Genomic DNA, 14676 nt, shown 5'->3' on the forward strand with positions numbered 1-14676 from the left:
TTTGAGTCTGTTGAGTCACTTTAAGGCTCTAGTGCATTCACCTTAAGCCTCAGTTTTTATAGTCTACAGTGCGTGCACAAGCTGTTTTTCCAAGTTTTATTGGATTTCACACACACCCAAGTATGATTTGGACCAATTCGTGAAAAAATGTCATAGACATCTAGCAATATTATAATTGATAGGAGACAAAACATTACTCAATGCCAAAAAACTAGCTTAATTGGGAAGATTATCCTCTTGCATCCAAGACAAAAACATCAGTAAGTGGGCCATCATTCAAACTTTTAGATTGATTATGATATACCATATTCCACATCAACCTTTGATAAGCCAATTGAGAGTAAAAGATGACTTGGAGGACACTTAATAGGGGTCATGACAAGTTATTTGTTTCTCTTAGAACCTGTATCAATTACTTCAAGAATGCAAAGGTATGCACATATTAATGTTCCCAATTACCTCTCACAATTCACAAGATGTCCTCTCTCTTTGTCTCATTTTTTTTATTTATAGGCAACATGTCTTATTTGTTTAACCAAGTAACCAACTAATTACCAACATAACTAAGTAATGAGTATCTATCAATTTCATTTACTATATATGTCAGGACCATGGAATTATCAATTAATTTGCTGTTAACCAAAACAAGTTGTTTATGATGAAAGCTGAACAACTGGCCAGCATTAGAAAGTGATAGGACCCGAATGAAGTGATGAATAATAATAGCCAACATTTTCTGTGGTGCAGTCACATAAATCTTCCACCACCTATTCTCATATCTTGTCATTCTATATTCTATATCAGTAGTGATTTGCATATTATCTGAACTTTAGATAAATTTTCACAAGGGTTTATGATTGCGATATGAGTCTATTTTTTCAGTTTTCCATCCACCCCATTTACATGCGTATTTGTAACAAGTGTTTGCATTTCATCCGATTGCTTTTTCAACTACACAAAATATGCACCTTTTACTGTTAGAGTCTACAGGTATTCTCTATAGGATACTCACACAAACTGACTAGAATCATTATAAATGTCAAAACTTTGGTTAAAGTGAAATAATCATGCACAATTCACATGATCAGTGATACAAAATCTGAACATTTAGTTTTATAATTTATAATTAAAATAATTAATAAACAGATAGGATAAAAAATTATACAAATCATTAGATTATGACTGAACCAATTGCTTTTTCAATTGTAGGGAATCATGCCCTATATATGTAGCTAGCAATGTAGTAACGCTAGTGGACAGGGCAACAGGTTGGTAGTATCTCTCATCAGCCGAATCTTGACCCTCTATGGGTCCATTCCATCCATTCATGTATGACCTATCTGAGTGCCTCTTCCTACTCCTTCTGTGTAAGTAAAAAGATATCGATTTCATTGGCGATTCTAGGATATTACATAACTGTTGTACGATTGTACTGAATCAACAAAATATTAACAACGCATATGTGTCAATTTTAGACAATATATAATTCTTATCTATCAATCACTGCAGGTTCATGTCTAACCACCATAAAGCATGATCTACGAAGAATGGAAACAGAGAAATTCAACCACCAAAGACAAACAGACATGAAGGACGGGGAAAAAGGTATTTACCCTTAATGAAAACTCACCAGGGGTGGGGACTATATTATAGATCAGAAACATAAAAGAGATTCCATTATGTCATCTGTTGCTTTAATTTTATATTATTGCCATATCCTGTGCCATTTCAAATCACCAATCACAAGCACATAAGAAAAGAAGTAGAACTTATTCCACCAGCAATTGAAAACTATTTTGAACCCGTCATCTTGTCAAAAAGTGTAATCGATGTAGACAATGAAATTTATGGACACCCAGAAGCAAGCAATTGATAAATAATTCTCTAATTAATTACTAAATTACTATCAAATATCATGGCTCTGAAGGTTCTCTCTGTGGTTGTCAAACTGAGCATTCACATCCAACCAAACTCTGATAAGACATGTGACACTGAATAATTGATAATTGCATCTCCACGTTGATCCAACTTCTCATAATGGAATATAATTAAAAGTGCCCCACCTACAATTTATCTTTCATTACACATTTATGATAAAATGAATAAGACTTTCAGTTGACTTCAAAATATGGATGATGATATTTATTTATTTTCAGTAATATGGTATTCGAATTCGAACTGATATAATTTTTGTTTTCTCAAATAGAAAAGAAAGAAAGTGGATTACTGCAATTCAAATTGAAGTGAAATGGAGATGGAGCTCAATTATTTCAAAAACGACGGAAATCGTAAAAAGCTACACTTCTCTCTATCTTAAAATGCCTCCTTTACTTTTTGTATGTACGATTTGGCTCTTTTTTGTTGTTGTTGGTTAGTTTTGGGCCCACCTCTTCACTGATAATTATTACGTAGTATATAAGCTCTTGTAAAAGGTTAAATGACAAATTGCACAGTGACAGCAGCAATATGTCCTTGCCGTATAATTCTTTCTTAGAAATAAATGTAGCTCTTGTTTTCTGGCCAGATCCTCCCTACGTTTTAGAAATAACGATTAACATAGTGTTTTTTTATTTGGTAATTTTCTTATGGATTTTTTTATATTTGAAGTTTTTAATTTTTTACTGAAGTCCTCATTTTCATATTTGTTATTCCTTAACTTAACAAGATAATCCAAAATTTATTTATTGGAAGAAATTAAATAAGGTTTGCTTACTATTTGCACTTCTAACTGTGGCCTTCCCCATAAAAATAATGTTGAGATTGAAAAACACCCAAATTAAATTGGAATGACTTATACACGTTGAATCTTCTTGGAAACATAGCCTGTCGATTGACTCATTGGTTGATTAACTTAGTGTTTTGTTTAGTAGCGAGAAATAAATAGAAAAAATGAAAATAAGTGAAATAAAATGAGAAGATAACCAAAAAAATTATTTAATTCTTGTTGAATACATTTTTTCCCTTTAATTTTTTTAAAAATACTTTTTAATTCTGATGTGGTTAATAGAAATACCATGTTAATACTGTTCAAGTGAAAAAAAAATTATGATTGTTATATTGTTATGTAGTATCACGTGATTGTCATGTGAATATTTTAGAATGTTTTTCGTCATAAAAATTTAAAAGTTTATTATTAGTTTCTATGAAATTTTAATTTTGATTTAATTTTCATAAAATTCAAAAATTTAAGCTAATCTCCATGAAATCCAATTTTAGTTCTTGTCTTGTTTTAGCGAAATCTCTAATATCTTCTTCACTTACTAATGAAATTGCAACACTACTTGGTCTCAAATTTCTCTACTAATAGAGTTTTCAAAGATTGTTAATTAGAACCCCAAGTTTTCAAACTTTTTTTAACTATTGAAGAATGTTCAATAACCTGCCTTAGAGGTTTTGATACCTCTGATCTCTAATATTAGTTTGAGCGATACTATGTAATACTGTTGGTGAGGTGAAAGTGCAATTTTAATAAGAAAAAAAATTAAGAGATTTCATAATGACTAACACAAGGTAAAAAAAAATGGTTAAAATTAGGTTTTGAAATTTTACAGGAATAAAAATAATTCTCAAAAGGATATATGAAACACATGTCACAATATCACCCAAAATATCTGCATATGTATATAGTGTTGACTTTAAATTGTAACATTGTTAGTTAAATTAAACTCTTTTTTAAAATAGTTTTTATTTTTCTACTTTATTCTCATTCAGGTCTGTCTTTTCTTTAATTCCATTATTATCTATCACTTTTCCTTGTTATTCTTTTTCTTATACAATTTTCACATCTCATAGGTAAACATTATCCTCCCTAAAGATTCTATCTATATAATTGTTTTTAAATTTGATGAACGAAGTTATTAAATATATTAATCAAAATTTTATTAAAAAATCATGATAAAATATATTAGAAATTACAATGTTAACGATATTTTTTATAATAAATTAAACCCAAGTGGTGGGCATCACTACCAGATTTTGGTTGACAAAGACGAAAATGATCAATATAATGTTATGTACAACAAAAGATTTGGACCAACCAGCCATTGTAGTAGGGTGGACATCACTACGAGATTTTTACCTGTTGACCGAAGATCATCTAGTATCCTTAATTCATTATGGTAATAGTGCATTTTTTTTCTTACCATATTCAAGACCAGTTGCCTGGCCAGATCATTCCTAAGATGACATTCTTTATATCATCAAGTGTCAGATTCTGTCACCTTCAAAGTTTATCTCATTTAGCAGAAAATAACCTGTAACAGTCTGGTAAGCAACTTTCTAATTTAGTTGTCAGCATTTTTTTATTTTTCAAGTTTTAAATTCCATAACATAAATTGCTGACATAACATTTCTTTATTTGTTAGGACGTTCCAAGTAGCATGTATTATTTTTCTTAAAGACAAAGGCTGGATTCATTTGCACTTTGAGGACGTTGCAAAATGTCCGCTCGTGTTCAATCATTTGAGGAAGACACTTAAAATTGAAGTCAGATGAAAACATTTATGCGAGACCTTGTCGTTGACTGTTGACATGAAAATAGTTTTTGAATTCATTGATCCCAATGTTAATCGTGTGTTTTATTGGTCGTGTTTATGAACAATTTAGGATTTTGAACATTTTAATTATTATGAACATTTTAATTATTTCTGAACAATTTATTTATATAATAGTTGTTTTATAATAATTGTTTTATCATGTGTTGATTCTAAATTTGTTGCAACAATGTTCTTATATATAATAATTGTTTTGTCATATATAATATCATCTCATTGTTTTTGAAAAAAATTGGTCATGTTTTGAAAAACATTATTTTTTATTAACGACTAAATAATTTTTTTTATCATTGTTAAATTTAACAAATAACTGAATTAAAATGAATCATTAAAATATTTTTTTAATTGTTTTGTTTTATCATTATAATTTTTTTTAAAAAAAAAATTATAATCGGTATCACAAAAAAATGGCTGGTATTAAGAAAAAAAATTTGACGTGCGTACGGATTGACAATCCGTATGCACTATACGGATTGTTGATCCGTATGGACCATGTATGTACGTCAAATTTTTTTTTACACTCTAACAATGATAATTGACCAAAATTCATCGTATACTACTCACGAATGCATATACACCACCGAAGATCAAATACGTTTCCAAACCGCCCTTAACGGTAACAACTTACACTAAGTCACGAAAATTTTACAAAAAAAATGACTCTGCAGAAATAAAAAATTAAACCTGTTATTTACAACCAAAAATACTATAAGGGTATTTTTGATATTTTTGTAAATTGCTGGATGCCCCAAGCAATTTCGAAGAGAAGAGGGACCAATTAAATGTCACTAGACATGACAATGGGGCGGGTCGGGTACGGGTATTGTCTCCCCAATCCCTTACCCGACTCCTCAACATATTCTCATACCCGTACCCGATACCCGACGGATTTGAGTTTATTCTCCCATCCCCGTACCCGTCGGGTATCGGGTATCCCCAACCCCGTTTCACACACCATTTAGAATTTTTTTTTTTTTTTGTAAAAAAATATTAAAAATTTGATTTTAGAAAAAAAATAAATTGATTGTTAAACATTTATTTTTAACTACTTATATATCAATAAATTTATTATAACCCGTGTGTCTACATAAATAGTTAAGAAAATAATATTAAATTATGTAAAAATTTTAAAATAAAATTAACTAGTAATAAAAATTATATGCCTTTTGATTAAATTATGCAAAAATTCTAAAGATTTTAAGTGGCGGGGCGGGTTCGGGGTCGGGACGGGTCTAGTAATCTCATACCCGTACCCGTACCCGACTTTTGGTTATCGGAAAAAACCCAAACCCAAACCCATACCCGATCAACTCGAATATTACCCGTAAAAGCCGAAACAGATTCAGATAGGTACCCACATGTACAGATTTTCTTGCCATGTCTAGATGTTATGTGGTGGAGTTGGAAAGATGGTGGAATGAACCAAATGCCATGATTTGCATTGCGTCACTCTCTCGCTAATCCATTTCGATTCTTAACTTCCGCCCTATTAGAGACAAAACTTCGTAGGGTGTCAAGTCTGTAGTGTGGAGTTGCGTCAATGAGTGTGCATGGAATGGAATATTCTTTGTTTATTAGTTATTACTCGTTTGACCGCATTATCCTTGCGTTTTCTCACGGAAAAGTTATTATATAACTCAGTTTTTGAAATCATATTTAAGTTAATTAAAATATACGTAATGAGCTAAGGTTCAGGAAGAGTATATATAACTATTGATGTTTCCCAAAAAATTGTATAAGTTAAAAAATGATGAGATTTATTTGTACTATTTCTCATCATTTTTTCTTTATTTCTTTTCATCCAAACCATAGGATAGGAGAGTAGGATAATGACAACATAAGATAAAAACATAATAAATTTCTTCAATTGGTGCTCACAATATAACAGACCAAGTAATAATAAGATATAATATAAATTGTGCTAAAATGACAAATTTATTATTTTATTAAAATTACATATAATTTTCTAAAAATGAATTTTAATTTATTTTCACAAATTATGAAAATTATAAGAACATATAACTTTAACTAAATTTACACAATTATGTTTCATTTATGCAATTATTTCTTTAAAATTATAACCAAATTTTACAAGTATTTAAAATTATAATTATTATTCAAATATTTTAATGATTATTATTTTAAATTTTTAATGAAAAAATATAATTTATTTTTAATTGTCAAAATTATCTTAAATATATATAACATAATGTTGATTAAAATGAATCATCTTTAAATATTGATTAACATTAGTCATTAGTAAATTCAAATCATTGAGTTCATTAGGCGTTCACTGTAATTGACATTACTATGCTTTATTTTTCACTTCCTCAATTCTAAAATTATTATATCTTGGGTGATGCATACAAATCAAGTAACTATAAATTTTTAATGTCAAATTTTATTATACTTTGACCAAAATATTATTTTGAACTATTTATTACATCATTTAGTTGGTGGAATTTTTTTTCCAGTAATCATTATAATTAGGCTTTTTTTTTATTAAACTCAAAAGTATACATTTTTTTTTCTCATAAGTCGATTATGAAACTAATTATTCTCTTAAAAATGAGACTAATGTTAAATTTGGGATTAAGTCACATTTAAAATTCTTTGTTCTTTTTTAAGGATTTGTTCTTCAGAAGTTGAATTCGTATTCTCACCCATACGTTTACCAAATGTTGCGAAGTGAATCATATCCATTAAGGCTTAATAGAGATTATTTTAAATTGATTATACATATAACTATTAAATTAGATATGAATTAAAATAATTTATTAAACTTTTTTTTTTTATTGAAAACAAGATATTTTGATATTTGAAAGTCAAGGACTAATCATCGATTATTAAAATAAATTTAATCTTTTTTTAAAAAAATATTCTTTAGATGCACGTTCAAAGAATCAAACTCGATCTTATTTTAATAATTAAGGAATTCAGTCATCTATTAATTGATGTTCAACCTTTTGTTAGTATTAATCAACCATGTTAATCCTCAATGAATACCAACAAAATGGAACTAAATATGGAAACATGTTACAGAAGGGGCTTAAGAAATGAGATACATTTTCAATTCTAAAATGGATTTCCTTTATTGAGCCACATTTGCTAAGAGTAATATACATTTAAACTGAAACAGAGAAAGAGAAAGCAATGGTCGAAAGGCTTTAGAAATGACAAAAAGCACATTAAAATGTGCAAACTAAAATGAACGAACAGGATGAGTTAACAATTCGAATCTACAAAGTGTATTTTGCTCTCCTTTTTTATTACTTTCCCCATCTGCCCCTCTCTCCCTCGCCAAAAAGTACATATGATATGGTCACCTATTGGGAAATTTATTTAAATTAGTTCGCACATAATGCCATAACTGGAATACTCATTGATCCACCCTCAAGCCACAACTAGATCACATAGCTTTAACTATACTGCCTTAGAAGAAAACAAAAACAAAGTTCTCCAAGCTGGAAATGATCAAATTAGCATGTGAGATCGAATCTTATGCACAGGCAGTCATAAAACCTTTCCATATCGACATTTTGAGTCACAGAGAGACTGTTCCATAATCTAATATATGCTGCTATGACATGATTACGTTATGTGTCAAAACTGTTTGTTGGCACAACTCTCGACAATACTACTTTGAACATCACACACACTAACCAAAAGGCATTGCATGTGCAAATATCCGAGCAATTATGCTACTAGTTATTAGTCTTTACTCATATTATTTGGTCTATTAAACCCATATCCGAGCAATTATGCTACCAGTTATGAGTCCTTACTCATATTATTTGGCCTATTAGACCCACCAACCTGACCTACTTCCACTTTTACTGGTAGCCACTTTGTCAGAGCTCAAGGGTCTTCCTTTTCTTTTCTTTTTTCATTTTCTCCCCTTTTAAAAAAATGTCTTTTTTTAAGCCATTAAATTGATTGAATTCAACTTCAAATTTCCCTTTTCCCCTTTTGCTTTTCTTTTCCAGTTTACCAGATCACATTTTAAAAAAAGAGATAGGGGAAGGAAAATAATTTTAATGGAGGAGAAATAAGGGAAGAAACTTTGATTATATATTTTGTTTAGTTAAGAGGAAGAGAAGATAGTGATTTCAATAAAGGAAAAACTTTTTTCTTGTTTGGTTCACTTGGGAATAGGAAAGGTTTTAGAAAATAATTTATTTTATATTCTTATAATTTTGAATTTCAAAATATGTAAATATATTTTACTCAATACACTTGAAATGTTTTAAAGCATATCATCGATCCTTTCCAAGCCCTCTAATATTGAATAGGAGAAGAATTTCAATGAAGAGGAATTTTGTTTTCCTCCATTCTCATTCTCCTTTCTCTAAAAATTGAATAAAAATCTATGTACCCCTCTCCTCTAGTTTCCCCGACCAAACACTGTATATAAGTAAACAAATGGTTATTCTTATAAGATAAAACAACTCAGAATCTCTATAAAAAAATTAATAGAAGGATAATATATGGGACAAAATATGTTTTTAGGCTGTAGACTAATATTTAACTAGTCTTCATCCTTCATCTATTTATATACTACACAGAGTCGAAGAGACGAAGACCGTGAAACAATAATAATAATCACGGTGCTTTAAGTATATCTAAAAAAATTACTATCACGATGTGGTGAGCTTTTCAGCTGTGCTCATTATGGAGTGATTTTCTAATCTACCTGGGAAAAGGAGAACTACCACGCTAGGGATGAAAAAACCGTTTGATCTGTTACTCACTCAGATTGATTTTGAGGACAAGTGGTGTGGTCTTCCAAAAAAAAAAAAAGTGGCATTTTCAAGAATTTGGGTGAAACCTATACGACGAGTACTAGTCCTCTTGTTCTTTCTTTAAGATCAGCATCTTAAATTGAAATTACTCGGAACAATACAAAAAAGTTAAAATTAATTGATTATTTTTTATAAAAAAAGAAGAAGATACTAGTACTATGTTAATTTTAGCTTCATTTAATATGTTCCAACCTAATCCTACCATAATATCAACATTTTATTTTTGAAAATGTGACCCTCAATTTTGGTTTCTTTTATGGTTTCAATCCTATCAACTCCATTTATTAAGGGAAAATAGAGGGAAATGAATTGTCAAGGAATTCCCTGCATAAGAATTTGGATATCATCTCTTAGTCAATGAATAGATATAATAAAAAAAATCTTAAAAAAATGTGTCCTTTGATCAAAATAAAAGGTAAGATAAAAGTGTTGAATGTTTGAGAGAATGAATTCAATTATTTAATTTATTTTTACAAGAATTCGGTTGTGAGGTCTACTGCATATTAAGCGAGAAAGAAAAGGTAGGTATCTCGATGAGTTTTGTATGGGATATTTTATGATATTTATCTTGTTAGAAATCATTTAATCAATTAAAAATTAAAAGTGTTTAAGTATGTAAAAATATATATTTTAGTTGAATACCAAATTATGTACACATTAAAAAAAATCATGTCAAGGTGTAATCACCGTGCTTGACTATGTTAGGAAAAAATCAATTTAATGAGAAACAAAATGTGATTGCGTTTCTTAAAAAAAAGTCATTAAGTTCTCTTTAAAAAAAAATAGTTTCTAAATATACTATTTTATATGTTTTCTTTCCTTTCGATTGTTTAATGATACTATTTTACTTTTATTCTTTTGTTGCAAATGGTATTTTATAATATATATATATATATATATATATAAGTTATGTTTACGTAATTTTTTTTAAGGTTTTCTATTTATCAAAATTTTAATTTCATTTGTGAATATAGAATATAATTGAATTTATTGCAGTAATAATTAAATAGATAACAAAAATAATAATTAATTTGAAATATTAATAAATAAAACTATTACTAATATTTTTTTAATTATAGCAACAAATAATTCAAGAGAAGGCATATTTTAAAAGTGAGATAAAATTAGAAGAAAAATGCTTATTTAAACTAATTATGTTTATATAATTCAAAAAAGTCACATAATATTCATTCCAAATTTCCAGTAAGTCGACATATGCGCAAGCCTATATGCATTGGAAACATTTACCCGAGAAATAATGATACAACAATCACTTATATATTAGAAAAATGATACAGTACGCTATAAATCGACGAAAACTTTCATATTTTGTTTTTCCCAAAGTCATATGTTTTTTTTATCAATGGATCTTTTCATATTGAAATTTCATATAGTAAAAATATAATGTACAGTGACAAATTTGTATTCATTTCTCTTTATAGAATACTCATAATTTTATTTTTTTGAAAAAAAAAACTTGCCTATTTAATTTTTACGAGAAAAGAGATTAACACACAAAATTTATATAATGTGGTAATGTAAAAATTCAAATTGAAAGTATTTATTCATTTTTGCTGGAGCTCATTATTTTGATACAATCTTAATTAATTCTTTCATAAAAAAAATTATCAACAAATATTAATTATTAATTTTTTTTTATTAATGAAAAAATCAAGTTCATGACTTTTTTCTCGAAAGCTCATTACTTTTGTCGGAGCTCAAAATTTATTTTTTATTTTTCCTAATTTCTCGAAAGTTCATACTTACATCATAATGGTTATCTATAATATTATAAAGTAATTTTACTTTCTTGATTAATTAACATTGTTAATAGTTTTTAAGATTATTATTACAAAATTTAATAAATGTATCTTATATGTTGAATTATAATTAATAAATAATATAAATTTTATAATATCAGTATTTCAAAAGAACTATGTTTAAGCTCATATATATTCATCTGTTATCATAGGTTTGCACTTACTGGATTCTCCCAACCTCGTCCCACCATCCCTCCAGCAATGTTCACCGATTTTCGGCGGCAGTGCACTCTTCACAATTCGCTTAAACTTCATCTTCTTTTTTCATAAATCATAGAAAGATTTGAAATGTTATTATTGTTCACATTCCATATGCGATGTCTTGGAGCTCCAAAGAATCCACCTTTGTGAATCCTCTTTTTCAAAAATTGGAATGCCAAATTTCCCTTTTTGGTTGTTGAAATGTTCTCACCTGAAAAAATGGAAATAATCGCACACTCACTCTCCCACAAAAACATCCCACCAACGTTGAAGTCGAATCCAAGAGTCGCACGGAAGACCCTGCTGCTTCTTTCACTGCCACTCCCCGTCGCGACTTCTTTGGTTGGAGGGAGGGATGGTGAGAATCTAGTGTGTGTTAACCTATGATAACAAATAAATCTAATAATTCAAACTACTTGTACACATTGGTTCACTTATCAAAAGTGATCCACCCTAGCAAGCTCAATTACACTCTCAAGTTTAAGATCCAATTTGGTCCCACCCACAAAGTGTAGGCCCAAATACTATTAGGTCTAGTTACCCTATTGTTATTATTGTTTTTTTTTTAATAAGTTAAAAATGGTAGAATCTGTTTGTATTTTTATTATTTGTTTTCACTCATTTCTGTCTTTTTTATCCATTTTTTTTAACCAAACAACTTTACTTGTTTTTTTTTTATCTATTCTTTATTTTTTTAACCAAACAACTTTGCAACTTTATTTCTGTCTTTTTATTTTTTATTTTCATTTACGGAAGAAAGGCAGTTGTAAGTGCATATTTTTTAATGTATAAAAGGAATAAATGCGTATTTTATCCTAACTTGTTGATATAGTACGCGGACAGACCTCCTCCAAAGATGGTCAAGGACAAACAACATGCAAGTGAAAAAGAAAGTAAAATATCTCTCTTTTTTCTCCTTAAAAGGTTAAAAAAAATTACAATGTAAAGAAAGGAGAAACTGGATTGTTGGAAACTAAAAAGAGGTGCTAATAAAAGAAGAACTGTAATTACTTTCACTTATATTTCCATATACATATTAACAACAATTTAGGAAAAAAGTAGAGGCATTACAAAACTCTACAGCTTATCTGTAGATTTCATTTAACTTTTTGATATTAGGGGAAAAGTACAGAAGAAGAAGGAGTAGGGCACATCTATCTCAGGAGGCAATGCCAATCAATCACTCACTCAAATTCCATAATTCCCCCAAAGTTCCAGTATTACCCCTGACATTCCACCATTTTTACATGACAGAACAGGCATTGGGGTTCTCATCACTGAAGATCTGAGGCGGGTACGATGGTCCAGGGTAGGAGGCATAGAACTCCATGCCATACCTCGGTGGTGGGTTGTAATAATACTCACTCTTTTTCAGCTCCAACACTGCGGTTTCTTCTTTGGATTCCTCTTCTGCTTTGGCTTCACCCTCTCCCTTTTTCTCCTTGTTTTCTTCTCCCTCACCACTCCCCTTCTCATTCTTCTTCTCACCTTCTTCCTCTGCTTTCTTCTCTTCTTTTGCTTCTTCTTCTTCTTCTTCTCTCTTCTCTGGCTCTTCCTTCACTATCACTGCATGCTTCCCTGTCCTCTTGTACACGTGCTCTACCAACTTCGCTGTCTCGAACACCCCCTTCACGCTCACCTCCGATTTCTTTAGATCCGGTTCCGCTGATTCCACCCCTGCCATCATTTAAATGAAATTCAACTCACAAAATGTGTGACTTATAGCTAGTTGGTCCACTTTAATATTTTACTATTGAGTTGAATAATCTAAGACTAAGAGAATCAAACTAGAAAACCGATTATGAAAGATAATTGTAATTTTTTCTGAAACTGAATCAATCACAGAATAAAATCCACAAATTCCTCACGGGATGGTACCTTGAATTCCACGGAAAAAAAATAAACTTTTATTAACAAACAAAAACACGTTACACACGTACAAACCTTTCATTTTCTCGATGCGTCTCTTGATTTCCTGGGCGCAAGCTTCGCAATGCATGTGAACTTTAAGAACAACCGTGATAACCTGAGGCTGCATATAAAGTAAAATGATTTTCAATGAGCTGAACAGAAAGAGAAAAAAAAGGAAAGGAAATTAAATTAAATGAACCTCTTGTTTATTCTCCTCTGGTTTGGGCTTTTCTTCCTCCTGGGGTTTTTTCGCCTCCTCCGCGGGTGGCTTTGGAATCGGAGAGAGAAGTTCAACCTTTCTATGGCTTTTCCTCTGTACTCTCTCTAGAACCTTCAGCGGATCCGCTTTTTCTCCTTTCACGACCACCTTGTGAGACTTACAATCTGTGAGTATATCTTCGACCCCTGAAATTCAGACAAAGTCCAGAATCAGACAACATAGGAAAACAAAAGTTTCCAAAAAACGAAAACATCCCATGTAGTCAAGTCTCGCAAAGGAGTTAGTTGCTCGCAACCAAAAAAAGAAGTTACACTGAAACAAAACTGGTTCTGACCTGGGAATCCTTTGAGGGAGCGACGAACCTTGCGAGCACAACCTTCACAATGCATGAACACTTTAAGCACGATTTCTGGCGGCGCAGATTTCTCCTTGAATTTCTTCTCATCTGATTTTTTCTCTTCTTCTTTCTTTTCTTCTTCTTCTACTTTTTTCTCCTCCACTTTGTTTTCTTGGGATTTTTTCTCTTCCTATTCAGAACACAAAAAAAAAAGAAAAATCAGGATCCGAAATGATACAATGATGATAATCGAAGAAAAAAAAAAAGAGAAAAAGAGAATAGTTATGCAGACATGACCCATTGGCGTTGAATTGGTGTTCAATGCTGCAGATTGGTGTTCAATTGGTGTTCAATGCTGCAGAGATAAGCTTGCTGCTGTTAGTGGATTTTTCGTTCTTTATATATGTGTAAGTGTGTGGGGGTCCTTTCTTATATATGCCTCAATTTCTTTCAAGAGGCACGTGCGACGCGGGGAGTTCCTGCTTCCAACACATGGTACTTGGTGGTGGTTACACTGAGTCTCATTGCAGCATTACTTGCTTGGGCAATTTTGGAAATCTCTAGAACCCCTTCTCTCATCTACTGCTCCTTGGCTATATTTGAATTCAACGGAACAAATTTTTCAAATATTATAATTACTAGCATTTAAAGAAATTTAATTGTGAAAAAAAAAACATTCAAGAAATTTACAACAATCTGGGTTGGTCAGTCAAAAAAAAAAAAACAATCTGGGTTGGTTACAGAATACAGAATAGAAATTAACTTAGCACCGGTTACATCTTTTGACTAGAATATATTCAAGGTTGTTGCACTGATAGAAAAAAAATATTCA

General features: G+C 30.4%; 1 protein-coding gene and 1 long non-coding RNA gene across 3 annotated transcripts; one reads left to right on the plus strand and one right to left on the minus strand.

The window, feature by feature from the left end:
- The first annotated feature begins 1119 nt into the window (after positions 1-1119).
- On the plus strand, positions 1120-2498 carry LOC114422133. The gene is made up of 3 exons (XR_003668630.1): positions 1120-1367; positions 1510-1605; positions 2207-2498. It is a non-coding gene; the product is annotated as an uncharacterized LOC114422133 (long non-coding RNA).
- A 9865-nt stretch (positions 2499-12363) lies between these two features.
- On the minus strand, positions 12364-14362 carry LOC114420991 (heavy metal-associated isoprenylated plant protein 7-like). 2 transcript variants are annotated; one of them, XM_028386729.1, is made up of 5 exons: positions 14137-14362; positions 13842-14034; positions 13487-13692; positions 13321-13408; positions 12364-13053 (listed from the first exon to the last, which is right to left on the minus strand). In XM_028386729.1, exons 1-5 carry the CDS (start codon positions 14143-14145, stop codon positions 12620-12622), a joined length of 930 nt encoding a protein of 309 aa, XP_028242530.1. In that variant the 5' UTR covers positions 14146-14362; the 3' UTR covers positions 12364-12619. The 2 variants fall into 2 exon arrangements, with proteins under 2 accessions (XP_028242530.1, XP_028242531.1); XM_028386730.1 differs by having other exon boundaries at positions 14142-14356.
- Between the last annotated feature and the right edge of the window lie 314 nt (positions 14363-14676).

Source organism: Glycine soja, chromosome 8, assembly GCF_004193775.1.
Source record: "Glycine soja cultivar W05 chromosome 8, ASM419377v2, whole genome shotgun sequence".
In the NCBI taxonomy this organism is placed as follows: domain Eukaryota; kingdom Viridiplantae; phylum Streptophyta; class Magnoliopsida; order Fabales; family Fabaceae; genus Glycine; species Glycine soja.